This window comes from Tympanuchus pallidicinctus, unplaced genomic scaffold (genome assembly GCF_026119805.1).
Source record: "Tympanuchus pallidicinctus isolate F22 unplaced genomic scaffold, pur_lepc_1.0 scaffold5, whole genome shotgun sequence".
NCBI lineage: Eukaryota > Metazoa > Chordata > Aves > Galliformes > Phasianidae > Tympanuchus > Tympanuchus pallidicinctus.
In genome coordinates, this window is record NW_026294769.1 from 19,480,499 (window position 1) to 19,498,783 (window position 18,285).

The 18,285-nt window shown below is 42.0% G+C and overlaps 1 protein-coding gene across 3 annotated transcripts in view; it reads left to right on the forward strand.

The window, feature by feature from the left end:
- ZNF516 (zinc finger protein 516) overlaps positions 1-18,285 on the forward strand; it is a 102,100-nt gene that overhangs the window by 68,927 nt on the left and 14,888 nt on the right. For all 3 annotated transcript variants that reach the window (XM_052703819.1, XM_052703818.1, XM_052703821.1), the window contains one exon: positions 15,666-17,153. In XM_052703819.1, the coding sequence (XP_052559779.1) occupies positions 15,666-17,153 (1,488 nt within the window). The remainder of the gene's footprint in view (positions 1-15,665; positions 17,154-18,285) is intronic.

Genomic DNA, 18,285 nt, shown 5'->3' on the forward strand with positions numbered 1-18,285 from the left:
CTGAAAGTCACCTTTATGGTTTTGAGTAAGACAAAACAAGCTGTAACAAGCTTTTCTGCTGGCTGGATAATACCAAAAGATAGATAGGAAGATTCAAACAGGGAAGGAAAAGGAGAAAAGGATTAGAAGCAGCTGTAGAAGTTGTGTTAAGGATTCTTTTCTCATGGGAAACCTGCTTGAAAACACCAAACAAAGTGGAAAGAGGTACCTGACCATATGGAATTTCTTAATTGTGAACAAAAGAAAACTTTAAAGGCTCTTAAAAAAAAAAAAAAAAAAAAAAAAAAAGGGAGGAGACAAGGGAAATTGTAGACAGAGAGCTGGGAAAGCCAGTCTTTCAGTATTTCATGAACAAAAATAAAAAAAATTAAGATGACCTTGGAAAGTCCCTGGTAAGCTCATTTATGCTTCTTTTTTTTTTTTTTTTTTTTTTTTTTTTTTTTTTTCCAGGAAACATTTATTCAGAAATAATGAATTATTATATAAGTGAAACCTAAATCTTAAGGTATTTATTTTTAGTTTTAAATTTTTTAATTATTATTGACTTATTTTTAGAATTTAACCTGAAAGTACCTTCTGTTCTTGTATTTTCATAAAATATCCTTAAAGCACAAGTTTTGGCTTTGCTACTGTTGCTCTCAGGTCCTGAAGAGTCTGGAGGAAAACTGTAGCATTAGGGAAGAGCCCTGAAATGGAAAATAGACGCCAGTCAAACATCAAGTGCACTTGGGAGTGGTTTTCAACTAAGACAGAGGAGGTTTATGTTAAATATGAGGAGGAAGTTTTTCACACAGAGGGTGGTGACACACTGGCACAGGTTGCCCAAGGAGGTTGTGGATGCCCCATCCCTGGAGGCATTCAAGGCCAGGCTGGATGTGGCTCTGGGCAGCCTGGTCTGGTGGTTGGTGACCCTCAACATATGATTCTATGATCATTTCCAAATTTTCAGAACAAAATGAAATACACTTTGTGTCTGAAACCATTATCGCATTAATTAAAGTATTTTATGTATACTTTAATGCTACAACAATAAAAATAAAAACTTATGGGAACCCCAGATTCTTCATTGCATTAACAAACCTAGGCCTTTGAATCAGAGATTGTTTGCCTAAGTCCTCGATTTTTTTTTTTTAAATTTATTTTTATTTTATCTTTTTCTGAGAATTAAGAGATGACTCCATTTGTCCTGTTCCTGGTCTATGTTTTAGACTTGAAGTTGAATTCCAAACACAGAAGCATTATTTCTTCACTGTTAAATTTGGCAAAATCTGAAGATGTTTTTCTTTTTGTTTGCTTGTTTGTTTTCCCATGTGGCCTCTGCTAATATTTTCAATTTAATAATGTGTCACTGCAACCCCATAGCTTGCCTTTCTCACATCTTAAAACATCTTTCCACAATAGTTCATACCTGACCTAGTTGCAGACGCTGGTTATCATCTTTGTATAGATGTCTTCTTGTACACATTACTACTCACTGCTTTACTTTCCTGCTAGCTGATTAGAAGCCTGTTACAGCACTTTCTCAATCTGTAGGAATGCTCTGTCAGTTAGCACTCTGCAGGCAAAAGTTGTGAGGTCTGTATATTTTCTCCTCCCATGCTTTTGTATTTCCCTGAGTGCTTCAAAAGTTTAAGCGATACTTGCATGCAGAGATGCATGCGGGCTAATTACTGGACATCAAGAATGGCTGAAAAGAAAGATACAGATTGGCATTACCTCATTCTACTGCTGACTGCACAAACTGCAGCCTGTTTTGACTGAGATCTTTCTGCATACAAGGAGCACTGAACAAAAGTCAAAACCTCCGTGTCTGAGGGTGTTTTTCTTTTGTCCCTAACATGGATGCTTTCCTACCATCTGTGAACATGATATTTCCTATTAAGTAACCTATATTAGCCTGTTGGGGAATATTTATTTCAAGAGAGCGTTATGTAGCATCGTACATAGGACAGATAATCAAGTTTCTGTACTTTCTGTCACTGTTTTAACCCTGTCTCTGATTACACCCCTTATCACTGTACCACATGGCTGCAACCACAAGAAGGCGTTTATTTTCTTTGTTTTTGTGGTTGCAAACTTGTTCACCCAGGGTGAGTTGCTCATCCTTATAGAACATGTTAGAATGCCTCCATCTTGCAGGCGTGCACAGGAAGTTTCTTCTGCTTGGCTGGAGTATAGAGACATAGAACCATAGAATCACTGGGGCTGGAAAAAGCCACTAAGGCCATCCAGTCCAGCCGCCAGCCCACTCCCACCATGCCCACTGCCCATGGCCCTCAGTGCCACATGCACACGGCTCCTGAACACCTCCAAGGACGGTGAGCCCACCACCTCCCTGGGCAGCCTGTGCCACTGCAGCACCGCTCTATGAGAAGCATTTTTTCCTATTATCCGTCCCCGGGTCGGGCCGTGCAGAGGCGGCGGGAGTCATCCGCTGGGCGGCAGCGCCACCTGGCGGTAGAGCGGGGGTGGCCATGGCCTTGTGCATCGGCACCTGCCTGGTGTCTGCTTGCTGCTGAGGTTTATGTACTGGAGGTGACTCCGGCAGGCAGAAGTATCAGCCCATTTAATAGCAAGGAAAACTCCGAATCTTTCTTTTTTCTGTGCGTTGTTTGAACATAAGAGGTTTCTTTAACTGTGCTCTTTGGGATGCAGGAACTACTATAGGATGATTCTAAGAAGTAAAGTATTGAAAAGAGCAATAAATTCTTAGCACAGCATTTTAACTTGACCACAGTGCAGTCCACTAGCACTGTAGTGATTTCACTGCGTGTGTCTTAATTGCTGCAGGCTGGTGACTCCATTAACTGTGTCACCTCTCTTGTGGCTACTTCAGTGCACTGTGGAAATTGTTTTTTCCTTATGGCTTAAGAGAAAAAAATATATATAAATTCAGATTAATGTATTGTCTGTGCCAAATTTGTTAAATCCAATCCTCTTCCGGTTTTTATTCTGTTGACTGAAGGCAACAGAGCAATGTGGTTGGGGTGGGGAGTGCCTGATTTGTTCATAGAATCATTAAGGGTGGAAAAGGCCATCTAGTCCAACCCCTATCACCACCTTTCCCACTAACCCATGTCCATCGTGTTCTAACAGAAGGATATGGACAAATAGCAGGTAATCTGAAGAGTTCTTTTTCTGATAACTTCACCCTCTTCTTTTTCTCTCTGCGTGTAACAACAGAGCCCACAGCTGATGCACCCTCGGGCAGTGGGACTGGGAGGTGGTTTGGTGACCTCCATTCCCCCCATCCCTCCCCCCAGCATGCTGTTAAACCCTACTGGAGTTCTGTGAGCAGAGCCGCTGTGTGTTGCTGGGAGAGCAGATGGTCTCCCTGAGGTTCCAAATATCAGTTCCCTGCAAGAGCTGAACGCTGGGGAATAATTAACACTGAAGCTCCTGGGGAGGAGTGGTGTCAGTACTGCTACTGCAAGAATATGCCAGACCCCAGCCCTTGCCTAAGAAGTGTCACAGCTTTTTCCTTGTTCTCAGTGGGATGTGCCTACATCCCACTAGTTTCTCAAGACTGAGGATAAGAGTTTTGAACTGAGACGGCAGGTGTCTTTCTGTTTAAGGACACCTCATTTCAGTAGCTGATCATCTGAATTTTAAAGTCTCTTGATAACTCTCTGGCAGGCACAGGGATTTTTTATGTAGCTTTCTGTGGGCTTGCTCTCAATATGGAAACAAAAGGCAGAGGTGAGGTTAATGAGGCCTCTCGCCCAAGATGGTGGTTGCAGTCTGCTGTAAGCATGAATATAGATGCTCTTTTCTATCAAACCAAGATTACAAGTTGCTTTTAAACATCCTTTCCTGCTCTTTTGCAATGTATATAACAAGAAGGACTAGGGAAAGGACAGAAATCTGAAGTGCTTTCCAGCCCTTCTGGTTGTGTGTGCATGTGTGTCTTAATCCTTTTGAAAAGGAGAAATTCCAAATTAAGCCAGCCTGTGGCAGTGTTTTTCAGCATTTCTTTTGCTTCTGCGTTTGAAGCTGAAGCCACGGTACTAATTGGAAAAGTTGGGCAGCTTCCTGTGTGCTATGTGCAATAGTTAATTTCAGTTGTTAGAGTTTCAGCATTTTAACATGATCTTTTATTAAAATGAGTGTGTCTTATAAGTAATCATGACTCACAGGTGCAGAATTACTAGTTCATTGTCTATGAAAATTATTTTAAATGCGATGCGCTGTTATTGCTTCTTTTTTTTCTAATGGATTTGATTTCTCTCCCCTTCTTCCTTTAGCATAACAATGTTTCTATTATTTGAAAGATTCATAAAATGCATTTACAGCCAGTTCTCCTTTTTTTCAATACATCTTTGAGACATCCCTGTCTCCTGACCTTTCTGATCTACATTACACACCATGGGATGATTCTCATCTGACTTCCTTTCCAGACGGCTTCCTCTTTTTTAAAAAGGGAAGCCTGCATGGTGGATGTGAATAAATGCTCAAATTTCTTACATCTTTTGAATTACTTCTTAAAAATTATTGTTTATTGCTCGTTTACAAAAGATTTTATAAGCAAGAATTTCAGTTAGGTAAGAACTAATGTAACTAACTTTGGTGCTCTCATGAGCTCTAAAACTTACCTCTCAGTATAAAAGCACCAGAAAAAAAAAAAAAAAAAATTAAAACCCTGAAATCTCTGTAGAGCTCAAAACAACCACAAACAACTGCCTTTTCTGTTATCTTGTTCCTGGCGGTGGGTTGCAGGATTCTTTGTCCATTAGCTCTTCAGGGGTATTGTTGAAGTTGCCAGTAAATGACTGGTGTCTTTAGTGATTTCCACAAGGCTGTCAGAGTTGTTTCAAGCCTGGTCTGAAAGGCCATTTACTTTGTTGGAAATGCCTCCCATAGTTATTGTGACCATTTCCTCTGTTTTCTACACAAAAGAGCAAGGGAGGATGCTGGATGGAAAGGGAAAGGAAATGTTACTTACCTAGCAATTAACTAACCTTTGAATATCATTGCCGTTCAAGGTCAGCTGGAGCAAATGCCACCATTGGCATGCTAGAGGCCCAGCAGAGGGACTGGCAAGCAGGGCTTTCAGCCTTTTCTTGAGGCTTTTCACTCAAATCTTCAGATTTTGCAGCACACGTACAACACATTTGGTCATTTGAAGCCAGCACCCAATGAAGGCCATTGCCGTCGCTGCAGTCAGCACATCAGTGGTGGCCTCAGCAGCGTGGCTTTTGCTGCCCTTCTGGCTGTAGCCCCATCCTCTGTGATAACCCTTGTTCCCTTACAGTTCACCTTCAGTCCAGCCAGAGCAGAACTGTTAAAATCAACTTTTGGTCCATCAGTAGTTTGGAGCCTTCCTGCCACCAAGCCTCACCTCAGGAAACTTCAACCCATGCTCATCTGTTCTGCCACATCCTTCTTGCCATGGCACAGAGATGTGACATACCAGGTCTACAAGAGCTGCTGCATGCCAGGTCTGGGCTTGGTGCTTGCATCCCATGTAATTGGGGTAGCTGAGATCCTGCAGTTTTACCCCTCACTGACCCCCTTGTTTCCACCAATGTCAGTCTGTCCAGTCAACATCTCATGTTTTGGACTTCCGTATTATTTCAGCACTATTTTCTTCCATTTCCCTCTCATAATCTGAAAATAATAATAATAATAATAATAATAATAATAATAATAATAAATTATACCCAAAAACTAGAGCACTTTTGAATACCTGTAATTATAATCTAAGTTCACCTTTCAGTGATATGCCACTGCTTTTGACAAGACTGATGTGCAGAGTAGAGATCTTTGACTGACTGTAAGGCTTTGAACATAGGAACCAGCCTTGGTGGCATGGCCTTTGATAGGAGAAACAAGGTAAGTTAGATCATGCAGAGCTCTGTATTTCCGTAGCCATGCTCCTTCTGTTATCACATTGTGTTCATTGGCTGCAGATATTTTGGCAGAAGCCTGGCCTGCAGCACAGCTGTACCCTCTGTTTTTAGACTGAGCAGGTCTAGTAACAGGTTTTATGATATATGGCAAAAAGCTGCCCACGCTTAACAAATGATAGGAGAAATGAAATATTGGCTGAGGAATGTTAAGCTGTGCATTGTAGCTGCCAGCCCACAGTCCTGGCCTGGAACGCCTTTTTCCTTACTACACTTGAAGTAAGAAGAACAGGTGGTGGTCAAGAAGACACAGTGGAGCAGACATTGTGGCATGTCTGACTGTAAGAATGAAAGGGAAAATCTCCAGGAAGATTTACAGCTGCATGGTTCTGTGTTTGGAGTGGCTGTCCAGGCAAGGCAGGCTGCCACTTGCTTAAAAAAGAAAATATAATAATAAATTTGAGTCACCGTTTTCCACCTCCTCTTCTAGTAGTTTTGTTGCATCAAAACCATTTGTATTTCTCTTTTTGTGCCTTGATTAATAACAATGAAAAAGCACCACCCAAATCTAACCCTCTCAAATTTAATTATGTGTCCTGCTGAGTTAATAGTCTTTCCTTTTCCCCCCTTCTACCTGTGCTGCAGTTAACAAGCAGGACCACACACAGCGAAATGCCTAGCAGTGCACTGGAAGTACTGCACTTAAGTTTTGGACCAGTTAATGCAGCATTGCTGTTAAGTCTGGAATTATGACAAAACTGTGTTATAGTCAAATTGGTATCATCTGGCCTAATTACTTCCTAATTTTGCAAAGCATTCCAAGGGTTTTATATCCCATAATTTTCTTTAAATACTTCATGATCAGTAATATTAAAGCAGTGCCAAATTCTACAGTTTTCATTTTGGCAAGCCATGTCTAAAAGCATTTTGCACCAGTCTTGTGTAAGTAGTCATCTCTCTTTCTCTCTATTCCACTGAATTTGTAGATAAGTGCTTGCCATTCTCTCACCATCCAGAAGGTGAAAGGACTGTGAAGATACCTGTACTTTTCAAACCCATGTGGTGCTATCACTGGTTGCCTGATGAACTAGGTAGTCTTTGAGGTCCCTTCCAACCTAAGCCATTCTTTGACTCTCTGTTTTCCTGTGCACGTGCTTGTGCATTAAGTTTCTTTTAGGAAGAAAAGCCAGTTTTTGACATGGTGACAGAGGTGCAAAAGCTCTGTGCAATGTGGACAGTTCACTTTCCTTTGCCTGACGGAGGCAATGCGTGCCTGATGCTCTTGTGTGTGGCTGTGAGACATGGCTGGGCAGGCTGGTCCCCTGCTTGGGGGCTTGCTGATGTCACCAGCAGCATGGTGCCAGCCTCCCCACTGTGCCCCTGACACTGGTGATGGCTGAGGATGGTTACTGAAAGCTGTCTCAGGTCTCTGCTTAGGATGCAAGCAAGATGTGGCATTCCTTATGAGGAATGCTGAGACCAAAGGGTTGGTGAGTGAGCACTAGCTCTGCCATTGTCCAAAATTCATCAGTACCATGTATCTAATGACTTACCAAAATCGCAGTTGAGGAGGTGTTCAGTGACACTATAAACACTGGAAATGTGGTGTTTGTCAGTGGCACGCTGCCAGCAGCAGCCGTTTTGCCCACATGTGCGCTTGTACTTTGTTCTCTGTTCTACTGCAGATGCTTCCCTCCCTCACTCTGAGATTAAAAAAAGAAAAAGTCTGTGTTGAATCTGTTCAGGCTGATACCTGGAAGACAGGTCCCAGAAGAGAGCTTGAATTTAGGCATCAGCATGAGCTTGCCAGCACCTCTGAAGCTGAGGGTGATAAAAAGAAATGCAAAGGAAGAGCAGAGTCATTTGCACATGGAGGGGCTTCTGCAATCAGTTGGCCTTTGAAAGGCTTGTAGCATCAGTACCCTAGAAAACAAAGCCAAATATTCTTTGAGGAAAAATACAAGTAGCTAGAAAGAAAAAGTTCCCTGTGAACTTTCATGCTGTTTTTTTATCAACACAAGCTTCCGCCAGACTTTGGACATGATGCCCTTCCCCTCTTAATTCCTCTGTTATTTTGTTAGTACATATTCTCAGATAGTGCTTGAAATTCCAGTAAACCTGCAGGCATTTGCAGCTGGAGCTGTGTGGGTGGAGGGTGGTTTCAGGCCCCTTTAAAAAAAAAAAAAGTGATCCTTGAAGTGTGACATAACTCTCAAGCATTTCTGCTGTGCAAAGGAATTTGTAATTTTACTGAGCTAGGGAATACCTTGTAGAAGAGGTCCTTTGTGTGCTTTACCGTAACTGTTCTCAGACTCAGATTTCACTCACATTTAAAGGTTAAGTTTCAAATTTAATCAACAAAAATTTTGGTATTTTTTTTCTGATCAGCTCAGTGACCTTTCACATTCTTTCCAAAGTGCAAAACTAATGCAGTCAGTGGCTCTGATAATAATAATCTGAAATAATTAAAAAAAAAAAAAAAAAAAAAAAAAAGCCAACAACCCACAACATGTGCAATCCAGCACTGAGCAAACTTTATTGAATTAGACTGATGGTTGCCTATTCATGTTTTCTGCTGCCCAGATTATAAGAGCTCAGTGGGTTTTGTTTCCACAAGCAGCAGGTGTCTTCCCAGACAATGCAGGAGAGATTAGTCAGATGGAGAATCAGTGTTGGGAGCTCTGGACTGGGCTGTCGTTTTTCTCATTCATCTCATGGACCATCCGCAGTTCTTCTGTGCAGAAGTGAGCAATATGATGGGACGGTTGGCTGTTTGCATGCTGGGGATGTGATTTCTGAAGAGCTAGGGCAGCATGAGAATGTAGATGTTCAACAGCAAGGAGAAACAGTAACTCATGTGTGAAGTTAAAAGTTGCAAAGTGTAAAATTGATAAAATAAAACAAATGGGCCTTTTGTATAAGCCTATAAATTGTTGTTTCAGGAATAGAAAGGAAGAGGGAAGCTTGAAACAAATGTGCAAGAAAAGTGACTCAAGAATAATACTGCTGCAATAAACGTTGATGTGTAGGGATCCAAGCATTAGTCATTTAATCATCATAGTTCTAATTGAATAGTTCTGTTTGAGGAAAAAAAGAGTGGAAAGAAAGGAAATTTTGCTGGTGTAAGGTTCCTGAAATTAAAATTTGCCTTGCTCAGATAATAATTTCCCTTCCCTAGGCCACTACCAAAAAACAGTGATACAAATCTGCAGTTCTTTCCTGTTCTTGGGAGATGATGCTTTTTTGTCTTCCACATCCACTCCCAGTTTAGTAAAAATTTGACAATGACCATCATGCATCCTTGTCTTGAAATTGAAAGACATGAGATTAAAAAAGGTAATTGAGAATCATTTTAGGAACTCTAAGGTTTATAAAAGGAGAATGGAGATCATGAACAAAGCTAAACCACAGGGCAGCTAGTCTGATCAGTATGCTAAAAATGGTGCATCGGTCAAGCATTCCCATTGCCTCTGGTGTCATTTCCTGAAGATGACAATATAGTGCTGTTACAAATACACAGCTCGTAGCTTAGAAGGGAATAGGTAAGTCCCCAGTATGTAGTCAAGAAAAAAAAAAAAAAAAAAAAAAAAAGCTGCTGATAACAATAAGGAAAAGCAGTGTGGTATTAAACAGAAACTTCTTGTTCGTGACCAGATGACTGGGAAAAAAACAGGACGTCTTGGAGCATCTTGGAGTTGTTTCTATGCACGGCTGACTTCTGGCTTTCCCTCCGTCATAGCTTCAGTGAAATCATTATGGGGTGGGGAGAATTAGGAGACTGATGAATCCCCTGTATTGGGCAGCATCTCAGTCTCAAGAGGTATATTTGGTTTGCACTGTTAAAAACTTCAAACGTCAGCCAAAAACACCCTCGTTCTAATATTAGTTCAAGAGGAAGCAGGGTTATTAGTTGGTCGTGTGCTTTTTATCCTTCACTATTACTTTCTTATCTGCTAGCGTGCCCTGTCACGCTGTATTGACTATTCCAGTCTAATCGTGTTCATCTGTTTTTGTGAATTATTGAGAAGCTGTTGCAGCTGCATCTAAAAATATCCAACTACATATAGAGCAAGGTGAGCTTTTCAGATGAGACGCTGGCTGTAACAAAACAAGATAACTTTTTCTTCCTAGTATCTCACTGCAGCAAGCAGCCTTGTGCTGTAAGGAAACCTAAGAGTGTGCACTGGAGTTGTCTCTCACCTCGCATCCACTTTAGCTTCATGTTGGGGTTCTGCTATGTAATGCAGCTGGGACCAAAAACGGGTGGTGTAGGGGATAAGAACCTTGGGACAGGGCATTGCCACTGGGAAGCAAATAATACTCAACAGAACAGAACGTGAACTGTGCCCAAAGGATCAGCACACTGCTAAACAGGATCAGGGCTCGTTGGTGAATTCCCCAGGAGTTCCTCTCTTGGCTAACCCTGTGGGGATGTAGTATGAAAAGTCTGTTTTTGGTGTGTGTGCACAACTCAGCCTTACTGTGTGGATATCAGCTTAGGAGGGGATTTGGTTTTCTGTGTGAGTAGAGCAAAGGGAAGAACTAAGTCATGCTTTCTGTCTCCCTATGAAAATGAATGATTTTTATCCTACATAAGTAGTGTTTCATCTAAGTTTCACATTCTGTGTGGTGTTCCAACTCTTCCCTTGATATTTACTCTACAAATACACACAACTGGGAGTTTATTTTTTTAGTCATTGGAAGTTTTCCTGTTTGCAATTATATCTTATTGTTGTGATACACTCCAGTGCTCAGGATGACATAATTCTCTTTGGGAACCTGGCGCTGGCCTGTCACCTTGCTGTCTTCCACCAGCGAGGTTAGGGACATTTTACTCTTAATCTTTATTTCGTACTTGGTTACTTTTCTGTCACAGTTCTTTGGAACTCCTCCAAACTTGTTCATATTTGCAGGTCTGTACAGATATTCTGAGAGTGGTGTGTTTTTGATGGGCCCTCTTTTCTGGGGGTAGAATGCCACAATTTTGTACTGCATACCTGCTTTTGCCTCTTCCCCTTGCCATGGACTGTACTTGATGCAGGCTGTTCCGTACTGCCCATGATTGCGGTGTATATAATAGGTTTAATGGTCATATAACAATGCAGCTGGCACTGCCATCATGTAAGTGTCCTTTTTAGAGGAGTAGTTTTAGTTTTATAGCATGCTTTTGTTTCTGAAAGTTACACTGAAGAACCTCACCTAGTACACTCCTATTTAACTTGTTGTCTCCTGTAACATCTGTTCTTTTCAGCATTGCTCCATCCCAGATTTCGCCCTCCCACTGCATGGGGTTTTTGGATCGCTTCCCTTCACTTGTCTTAGCCTGCTTTCTTTCAGAATGAATCTCATTTGATTATTTTCAGACTGCATTTTTATTCTCTCCAAGTCCCTGTGCGTTACTTCCCTGTCCCCATTATTTCTGCAGTTCCTCCAAATGTCATATTTCCTGGAAACTTCAGTTAGCATGCTATCTAGAGTCTCTTCTGGATCATTAAGGAAAATATGACGTGAAATAGGCCCATATACAGATCTTTGCAATACTGCACCTTTTTCCAGTGTTATCTTTTGCTTTTATCAGAATTTATTTTCAGTTTCCAAATAAAGACGTAGCAATCCTATCAAAGTGCTAATCACTAACAAATGTTTACTGAAAATCAAACACATCACATCTGCTCCTTTCCCTCAACTCTTAGTGTTACAGTGCTAGCCAGAAAAGGGGCCATTTTCTAGATGGTTCTGCTATTCTGAATAGATTCTGAATAGAAATCACAGTTTCATTGTCCTCAGGCTTGTAGCCTGGTTTACTGTATAGGAAGCCTCATGAATTAAAACAGCTGTGCAGCCCGTTCTGAATTCTGGTTCTGAGGAGGTCAGAGCTGGGAGGAAATAAGTGGAGTCTGTGCTTGTGAGAAGGAAGAGGAGAGAAGAGCGTTGCGTGGGGAGGAATTGGATTCTCTTTTGTTTGCCTGTGTAAGATATGTAACTAAGGAGTAGAAGTCAGATGTGTGTTTCTGAAGAAGTGGTTGAATCCCCAGGTCTTCCTGTATTTCTGGACCTGTGCTTCCCATATAGCGTTTTAAGCTATTCTACTTTGTCCTGCTGTGATCTGTTTTGTCTTAAGCTACGTCCAAAAAATCCTAAAGACAAGCTTTTACATCTAATTTAAGAGCGCCAATATCTGAAGCTATGTTCAAACTGAAGGCATGAGATGGCATCAGCAGCCACCTCTTTCCTGAGCATTTGGCAAAATTCCTCTGCTGCAAGTGTTGGCTGGCTGACTGCAGCGCACAAAACCTGTAATGCTTTAAGGCTGGGGTAAAAGGACCCTTGTCACTCTCAAGTACTAGAGATAAACTGCTGTTTGGGTAATAAGCAAAGGAATTAAGATGAAAATAAGACAATGACAAAGTCTTTAGGGAAGAAAGTGAGAGAGTGCTTAGCCAAGAAGTCTTTCAATGGAGAACATGAGTTATAGTCCCTGGAGATTGTGCAGAAGGCATCCCATTCATGACTTTTTGCTTTGACCTGGCCATAATAAAATCTCGAAAGTTTCTGGTGACAGTAATGCCTGCACTGCACTGGTTAGAGCAATATTTTATACCAGTGATTTAAAAGGATTGTTAGTACCCCTTTTCAGCTGGGGCAAGCGGCTGGGAGCGGGCAGAAATAAATTTCATCTATTTTTCTAAAAAGGTTGTGATGCTATTACTGGGCAACGTGCTGTCTCCCCTTCCTTCTGCCTGCATCCCCTCTTCCCCCAGCTCTTGCTGCCTGCTGCACCCAGCCTGTGCTTCCCAATAAACCATGGGGATGGGGCATCCCTGGAGCTGCTGTGGGTGTCGGGTCCCTGGGGCAGGTGGGAGGGCATCCATAGAAACTTAGGCTGTGTGTGTGCACATCATGGGGGAGAGAGCTAGCAATGTGTTTGTTTAGTGCTGATTTTAGAATTATATTTTTTTCTGTCATTTTATTGCTAGAAGCTAAAATTGTCATTAATTGCTTAAGCAATTAATACAAATACTGCTATTGAAGCTCCTTATTTGATCTTTAAAATTATTTCTGATAATGTTTAGTAGTGTTTATGTGAGCCACCAGAACTGAACGTACCAAGATGCTACTGTAAGGTGCTAGAAGCTGTGTTATATGGCTCTGGGCAGCCTGGTCTGGTGGTTGGCAATCCTGCACATGGTAGGGGGGTAGAAACTAGATGATCATTGTGGTCCTTTTCAACCCAGGCCATTCTGTGATTCTGTGATTTTCGTGTGTTGCACTGGCACCGTCTGATGTCAGCAATTGTGGGAGTGCCCAGGTTTACCTCATCACCGCCGCCGTGCATTTTCATGTTCTGTGCTATGTTTCCCACCTGGAAAATCCCTTTTTCTTGTTAGCTGCACTAACCTGGGAGGGCCAAAAAGGGCCATAGCCACCTCCCAGGCTTTCTACCCAACTGTTAGAGCACACAGATCTGTGATCTGTCCATCTGTATCCTCCCCTCTCCTTAAGCACAGTCTTAGAGGTGTAGACCTTGCTATACCTCAGCGTCAGGCTGCCTCAGTCAGTTTGGCTGAAACAGCACAGTGTGTGGGTTTGGACAAAGTCAGAAGGCACCAAGGAGCACCAGAGATAGGCAGAGCTTCCCACAGCTTCTGTGGCCGTACACCATCATCACAGCCAAGTTGACCAAAATGATGGGATAACAGCTGTGAGGATGGAGGAGTCACTGAGGCTCCTCAGCTGGGGCAGCACATTTGGAGTGTTCCACACTCCCGGTGCCTCTGTGCTGGGCTGAGCTTAGCCTGGAGGCTGGTTCAGCCCCCACTGAATGCTGCTGCGATTGAATGATTTGGTTTTGCTTTCCTTCATTATTTTCTGCGGTGATCAAAGGACCCACTGCTTGTGATCGTAAAGGAAGCCTTAAAATCTTATTTAGGAGCACAAATATTTTGGCTTTGACGGATGTGCTTTGAAAGTAACGCAGATGTGCAGCATCGGATTTCGCTGCTGCATGCAGCGTCTTTGTTTCAAACTGTAAACTTAGCCAGTAGTGCCAGGCATGTGCTTTCCCAAAACCCTGCCCCCTGCAACACAGGAAAAACAAGTTTGGGGGGTTATGTGTTTTTTTCCTGAGTTTATCCCCTTGGAGAGTTTGAAAGGAAAATGATCTCGGCAGAGTGAGCACTCAGCCCTGCAGGATTGAAATCTTATGGGTTATTTTTAACCTAATTACTTAGCTCTTTACTGTGAGGGTGGTGAGGTGCTGGAACAGGCTGCCCAGAGAGGTTGTGGATGCCCCATCTCTGGAGGTATTCAAGGCCAGGTTGGATGGGGCTCTGGGCAGACTGGTCTAGAGTTGAATGGGGAGGTTGGTGACACTGCCTGTGGCAGGGGGGTTGGAGCTTGATGATCCTTGAGGTCCTTTTCCAACTCAGGCCATTCTATGATTTTTAGGGTTTGGTTTTTTTTTTTCTTCTTTTTTTTTTTTTGCTCCTTAAATTGAAGATGAGGTTAAGTAGACTTTTTTTGAAGTGAAACTCCAACTCCAGGAGACATACTTCTTCCATTTTGCTGTTTAGAAGAATGCCAGTGGCACTGCATCTTGCTAAGGAACAGCACTTGGTTTTCTGAAGCGCTTTTATGAGTTGATGGGAGAGGATATGCAGCTACAGAGCAGTTTGCTCCTTTCCCATTCTCACCACTCCTCTTTGAACTGGTGGAATTTTAGATGGAGCATAGTCTCCTTACACTTGCCTGGCAGAGGCTCATTAACTGCATGTTAATTGAAACTGAAAGTTTGTCAGATGATTCAATTCAGTTACATGTTAAATGGATTCAGTGAAGTAAGCATTACTGCTGTGATGAAAATCTCTCTGGGATTGATTTGTGAACTGATTTGGAGGGATTCAACGACTTTATCAGCAGCTCTGAGAGATAAGCATTGTGTTAGCGGGTGGAGGTAACTGCACTCTCAGCAAACAAATCCTATTCTTCTGCTTCCCTCTAAATTGCTTTAATTACTGCCCAGTATGTTCCCATTCCAGGACATGTGTTAGATAAATTTGCTCTGGAGAGCTGAGAGGCAAAGGAGAAACTGAGAAGAATTGAAGGTCTGGCTTGAATTCTGTAATCTCGGTGGCTGACAATGAATGAATTCTTTATATCAGTAGATTGAGCTGTCATAAAATTTACCTAAAGTTTGACTCAAAACATAAACATATGTTAAAATAAAAATGTGTCTGCTTTAAGCTAACGGACAGAAAACCTAAAGTTTATGTTCTCCATGACTCATCTTTTATATTGGGCCACTGCTAAAGTCTCTCTTAAGTGAGCAATTTATTCTGTATTCTCTATCTGCTTATATTCTTGGTTTCAGCGTAGAGCCAAGGTTATAAACCCTTTGAAAATAGGGGCTTGTAATGGAAATGCTGACAGACCTTTAACTAGGTCAGTCTTATCTGGCTCCATTATCTTTGCTTTTGTTAAAGAATTAAATGGCTGCATATTTGTTTATCTTTCTTAGAGTCACAGAATTTTAACGTGGGCATATTATTGAATTGTTTTTGTCTTCAAAATGTCCAGCATTAGAGAGTTTGTCCAGACTTCACAGTGATTGTTAAAAGGGAATCAAACAGTTGTGTCTTATTTCACAGTTTTCTTGCTTATACAGTACACTTACAGTACACATTGTAATATGTCATTACAATATTAATTCCAAAGTTGTTCTTTCATCCTTCTACCTTACTTTATTTTTGATTTTTGCTTTGTCTGCTGTACTTCTTTTTCCATTAAGTGACAATTATGTTTTTTGTTTGTCCCATTCAGATGAAAAGCCATACCGCTGCAGTTTTTCTGAAGAGGAAACCCCCATGGTAACATCTCAGATGGAGGAAACTATGAAGCTGGGAAGCCACAACACCAGAGAAAATGAGGCCAGTGAATCTAAACCAGAGATTCCAGCATTGGTGTCCGCAGTGGAGAGTGTCATCAAGGAGCCCTTTTCAAAATATCAGGATCTGAAAGGTTCCGCAGATACAAAGATGCCTGCATTTCACCACAGCCAAGGGCTTCCTTGCTCCAGTCACTTTGCTGGCTTTGTTTCAGGTGTGGGCCAGACATCTTCAAACATGGTCATGGACTTGAAAACATCACTTGAAATGCAAGCTAGTCACTCTAGAGAAAATTTACTAGACTTACACAGGGAGCATCCTCTGATAGAAAAAGGTGCTGAAGCTGAAGAGGCAGCTCCACTTGATTTGAGTGAAAAATCAACAAGGGATAATTCATGCAATAAAAATTTGAATATATCCTTGCAGGCTGCTTTAATTATCTACCCATGCCCTTTCTGCAGTCACAAGACCTACTACCCTGAGGTCCTGTGGATGCACAAAAGAATTTTGCACAAAATCAGCTGCAACTCAATGGTACCCCCATGGGTTCAACAGAATGGATTCAAGAGTATTAAAAACAACCTGGTTTTCCTGGCAAGGAGTGGGCGTACTGGTCCCCCTCCTGCTCTTGGTGGTAAGGAATGCCAGCCTTTGCCCGTTGCCAGATTTACACGTACTCAAGTGCCAAGTGCATTACCAGGGTCCAAAAGCAGTTCTCTTCCTGTTGGGATGACTGCAAAGTCTGGAAGTATGCATCAATCAAAGGACAGTCACGCATTTGGCCACTGTGGTCCTTGCTTATCAGGTCTGGATGGGTACAGACAGCCCAAAGTAAACCATTCACAGGAGCAATACAACACAGCAGCACAACAGCCTCCGCTGAAAAATAAATATGAAGCAAATTCCAAACTTATGCAAATGGGAGCCTATAGTGGAAGCATAACGCCTACTCAGACAGTCATATCCAGGCCTAGCATGCAGCCTACCAACAGTAAACAAGTGGAAAAGTACGTGGTTTCCCAGGGAAGTACTGGTTTTCTCCCTTCAGGTAAGCACTGTGCATCTGATTCCATGAAGGCCAAATACAACCCACCACCGCAGTATCATCCCCTTTGCAAAAGCGAGCAGTACACTAAACATGAAGAGCCATTGGTGCCTCAGAGGGAGTCTCACATAAAGGCTGGGAATGAGATGAGGACATTGGCAAACTGCACAGCCGTGACACGAGCAAGTCCACTGATGCAGCCCCAGCCTGGTGCAGCAGGAGTCTCCTCAGTTTTACACTCCAACAAACAGGATCTGGGATCAGATGGGCATGAGAAACGTTTGGACATTTTAAATATCTTTAAAACATACATTCCAAAGGACCTTGCTTCACTGTACCAAACCTGTGGTGCCAACAGCCCAGTCCTGGATCACGCAGGTAAGATTTCACAAGCCCTTCCAGGGCTGGGGACATGTCTTGCTTGCTCTTTCTTCAATCTGAGCCACGACATGTTGTTTAGCAGTTTCCTCCTCTCCTTTTAGCTGTTGGGATTATAAATTCAGTGTTCTATCGTTTCTGGATAGGCTTGAATAGATTTGTTTACTGATCTCTAACATTGTAGCATCCCCCCCTTGTGCACTGCGTGACATTTCTGTCGCAGGTTAAATATATTTGGTTCCACCTGGAGTGTTACTGTTCCTTTGTCCCCTTGCTTCAAGCAGGCTAGAGTTACACAGATGTGCTGTCACACTATGATTCTAGCGATATGCTGGTGCTGGCAAACATCATAATCTTTTTGCTTCGGGCAAAATAAACATCCTCTGGGCTTATCTGTGATGTTATTTTGGAGGTTTTGTTCAATTTTGTCTGCAAACAAGTATTCCAAGAACAGAAAGAGATAATCACTTGTCAGTGTCCTTTGTCTTTCTTGACAAAAGTCTTAAGATCTTCCTTGTCCGTATCAAAGACTGCTATGGTATTTTTCAGACGATTCTTTTGATCTGTTTTTATGTTTATAATTAAAAAGAGGTGGAGCTGAATATGTTACATCCTAATTCGCATAAGCAGGAAAGACTGCTGTGCAAATAACCAGTTTAAAGTTCAGGGAATAAAAAAATAAGTACCACACCTCTCCTTCTGTCTCTTGCCAGTCAACTGCCATGTAAAAACAAAACAAAACAAAATATGTATATATATAACAAAAAAGAAACCTGTGCATTTGCATTTGAAACCATACACTTCTGACTATCTGCCAAAATTAGTTTGCCTGGCTGGAAACTTAAAGTCAGTGATTTATTACTATTGGGATGGGCGTGTGGGATTGGAGAATGGACTAGAGTCCCAGCTTTTGCCATTTGTAAGCTGTCCAGGTTTCTTAAACATTTCTTCTCTTACTAGAAACTGTGCAAGAACTGACTTCCACAAGCAAAAAGCACTTGTTTCACACCTTTATTCCTACAGCTGGTAATGCCTAGTATCTTTGCATGACATGGTGCTTTCTGTTTTTGTCAAAGGAGTATGAGTTTATGAGCCCATTTTACATTTACATATGAAATATGGGACATTGAAA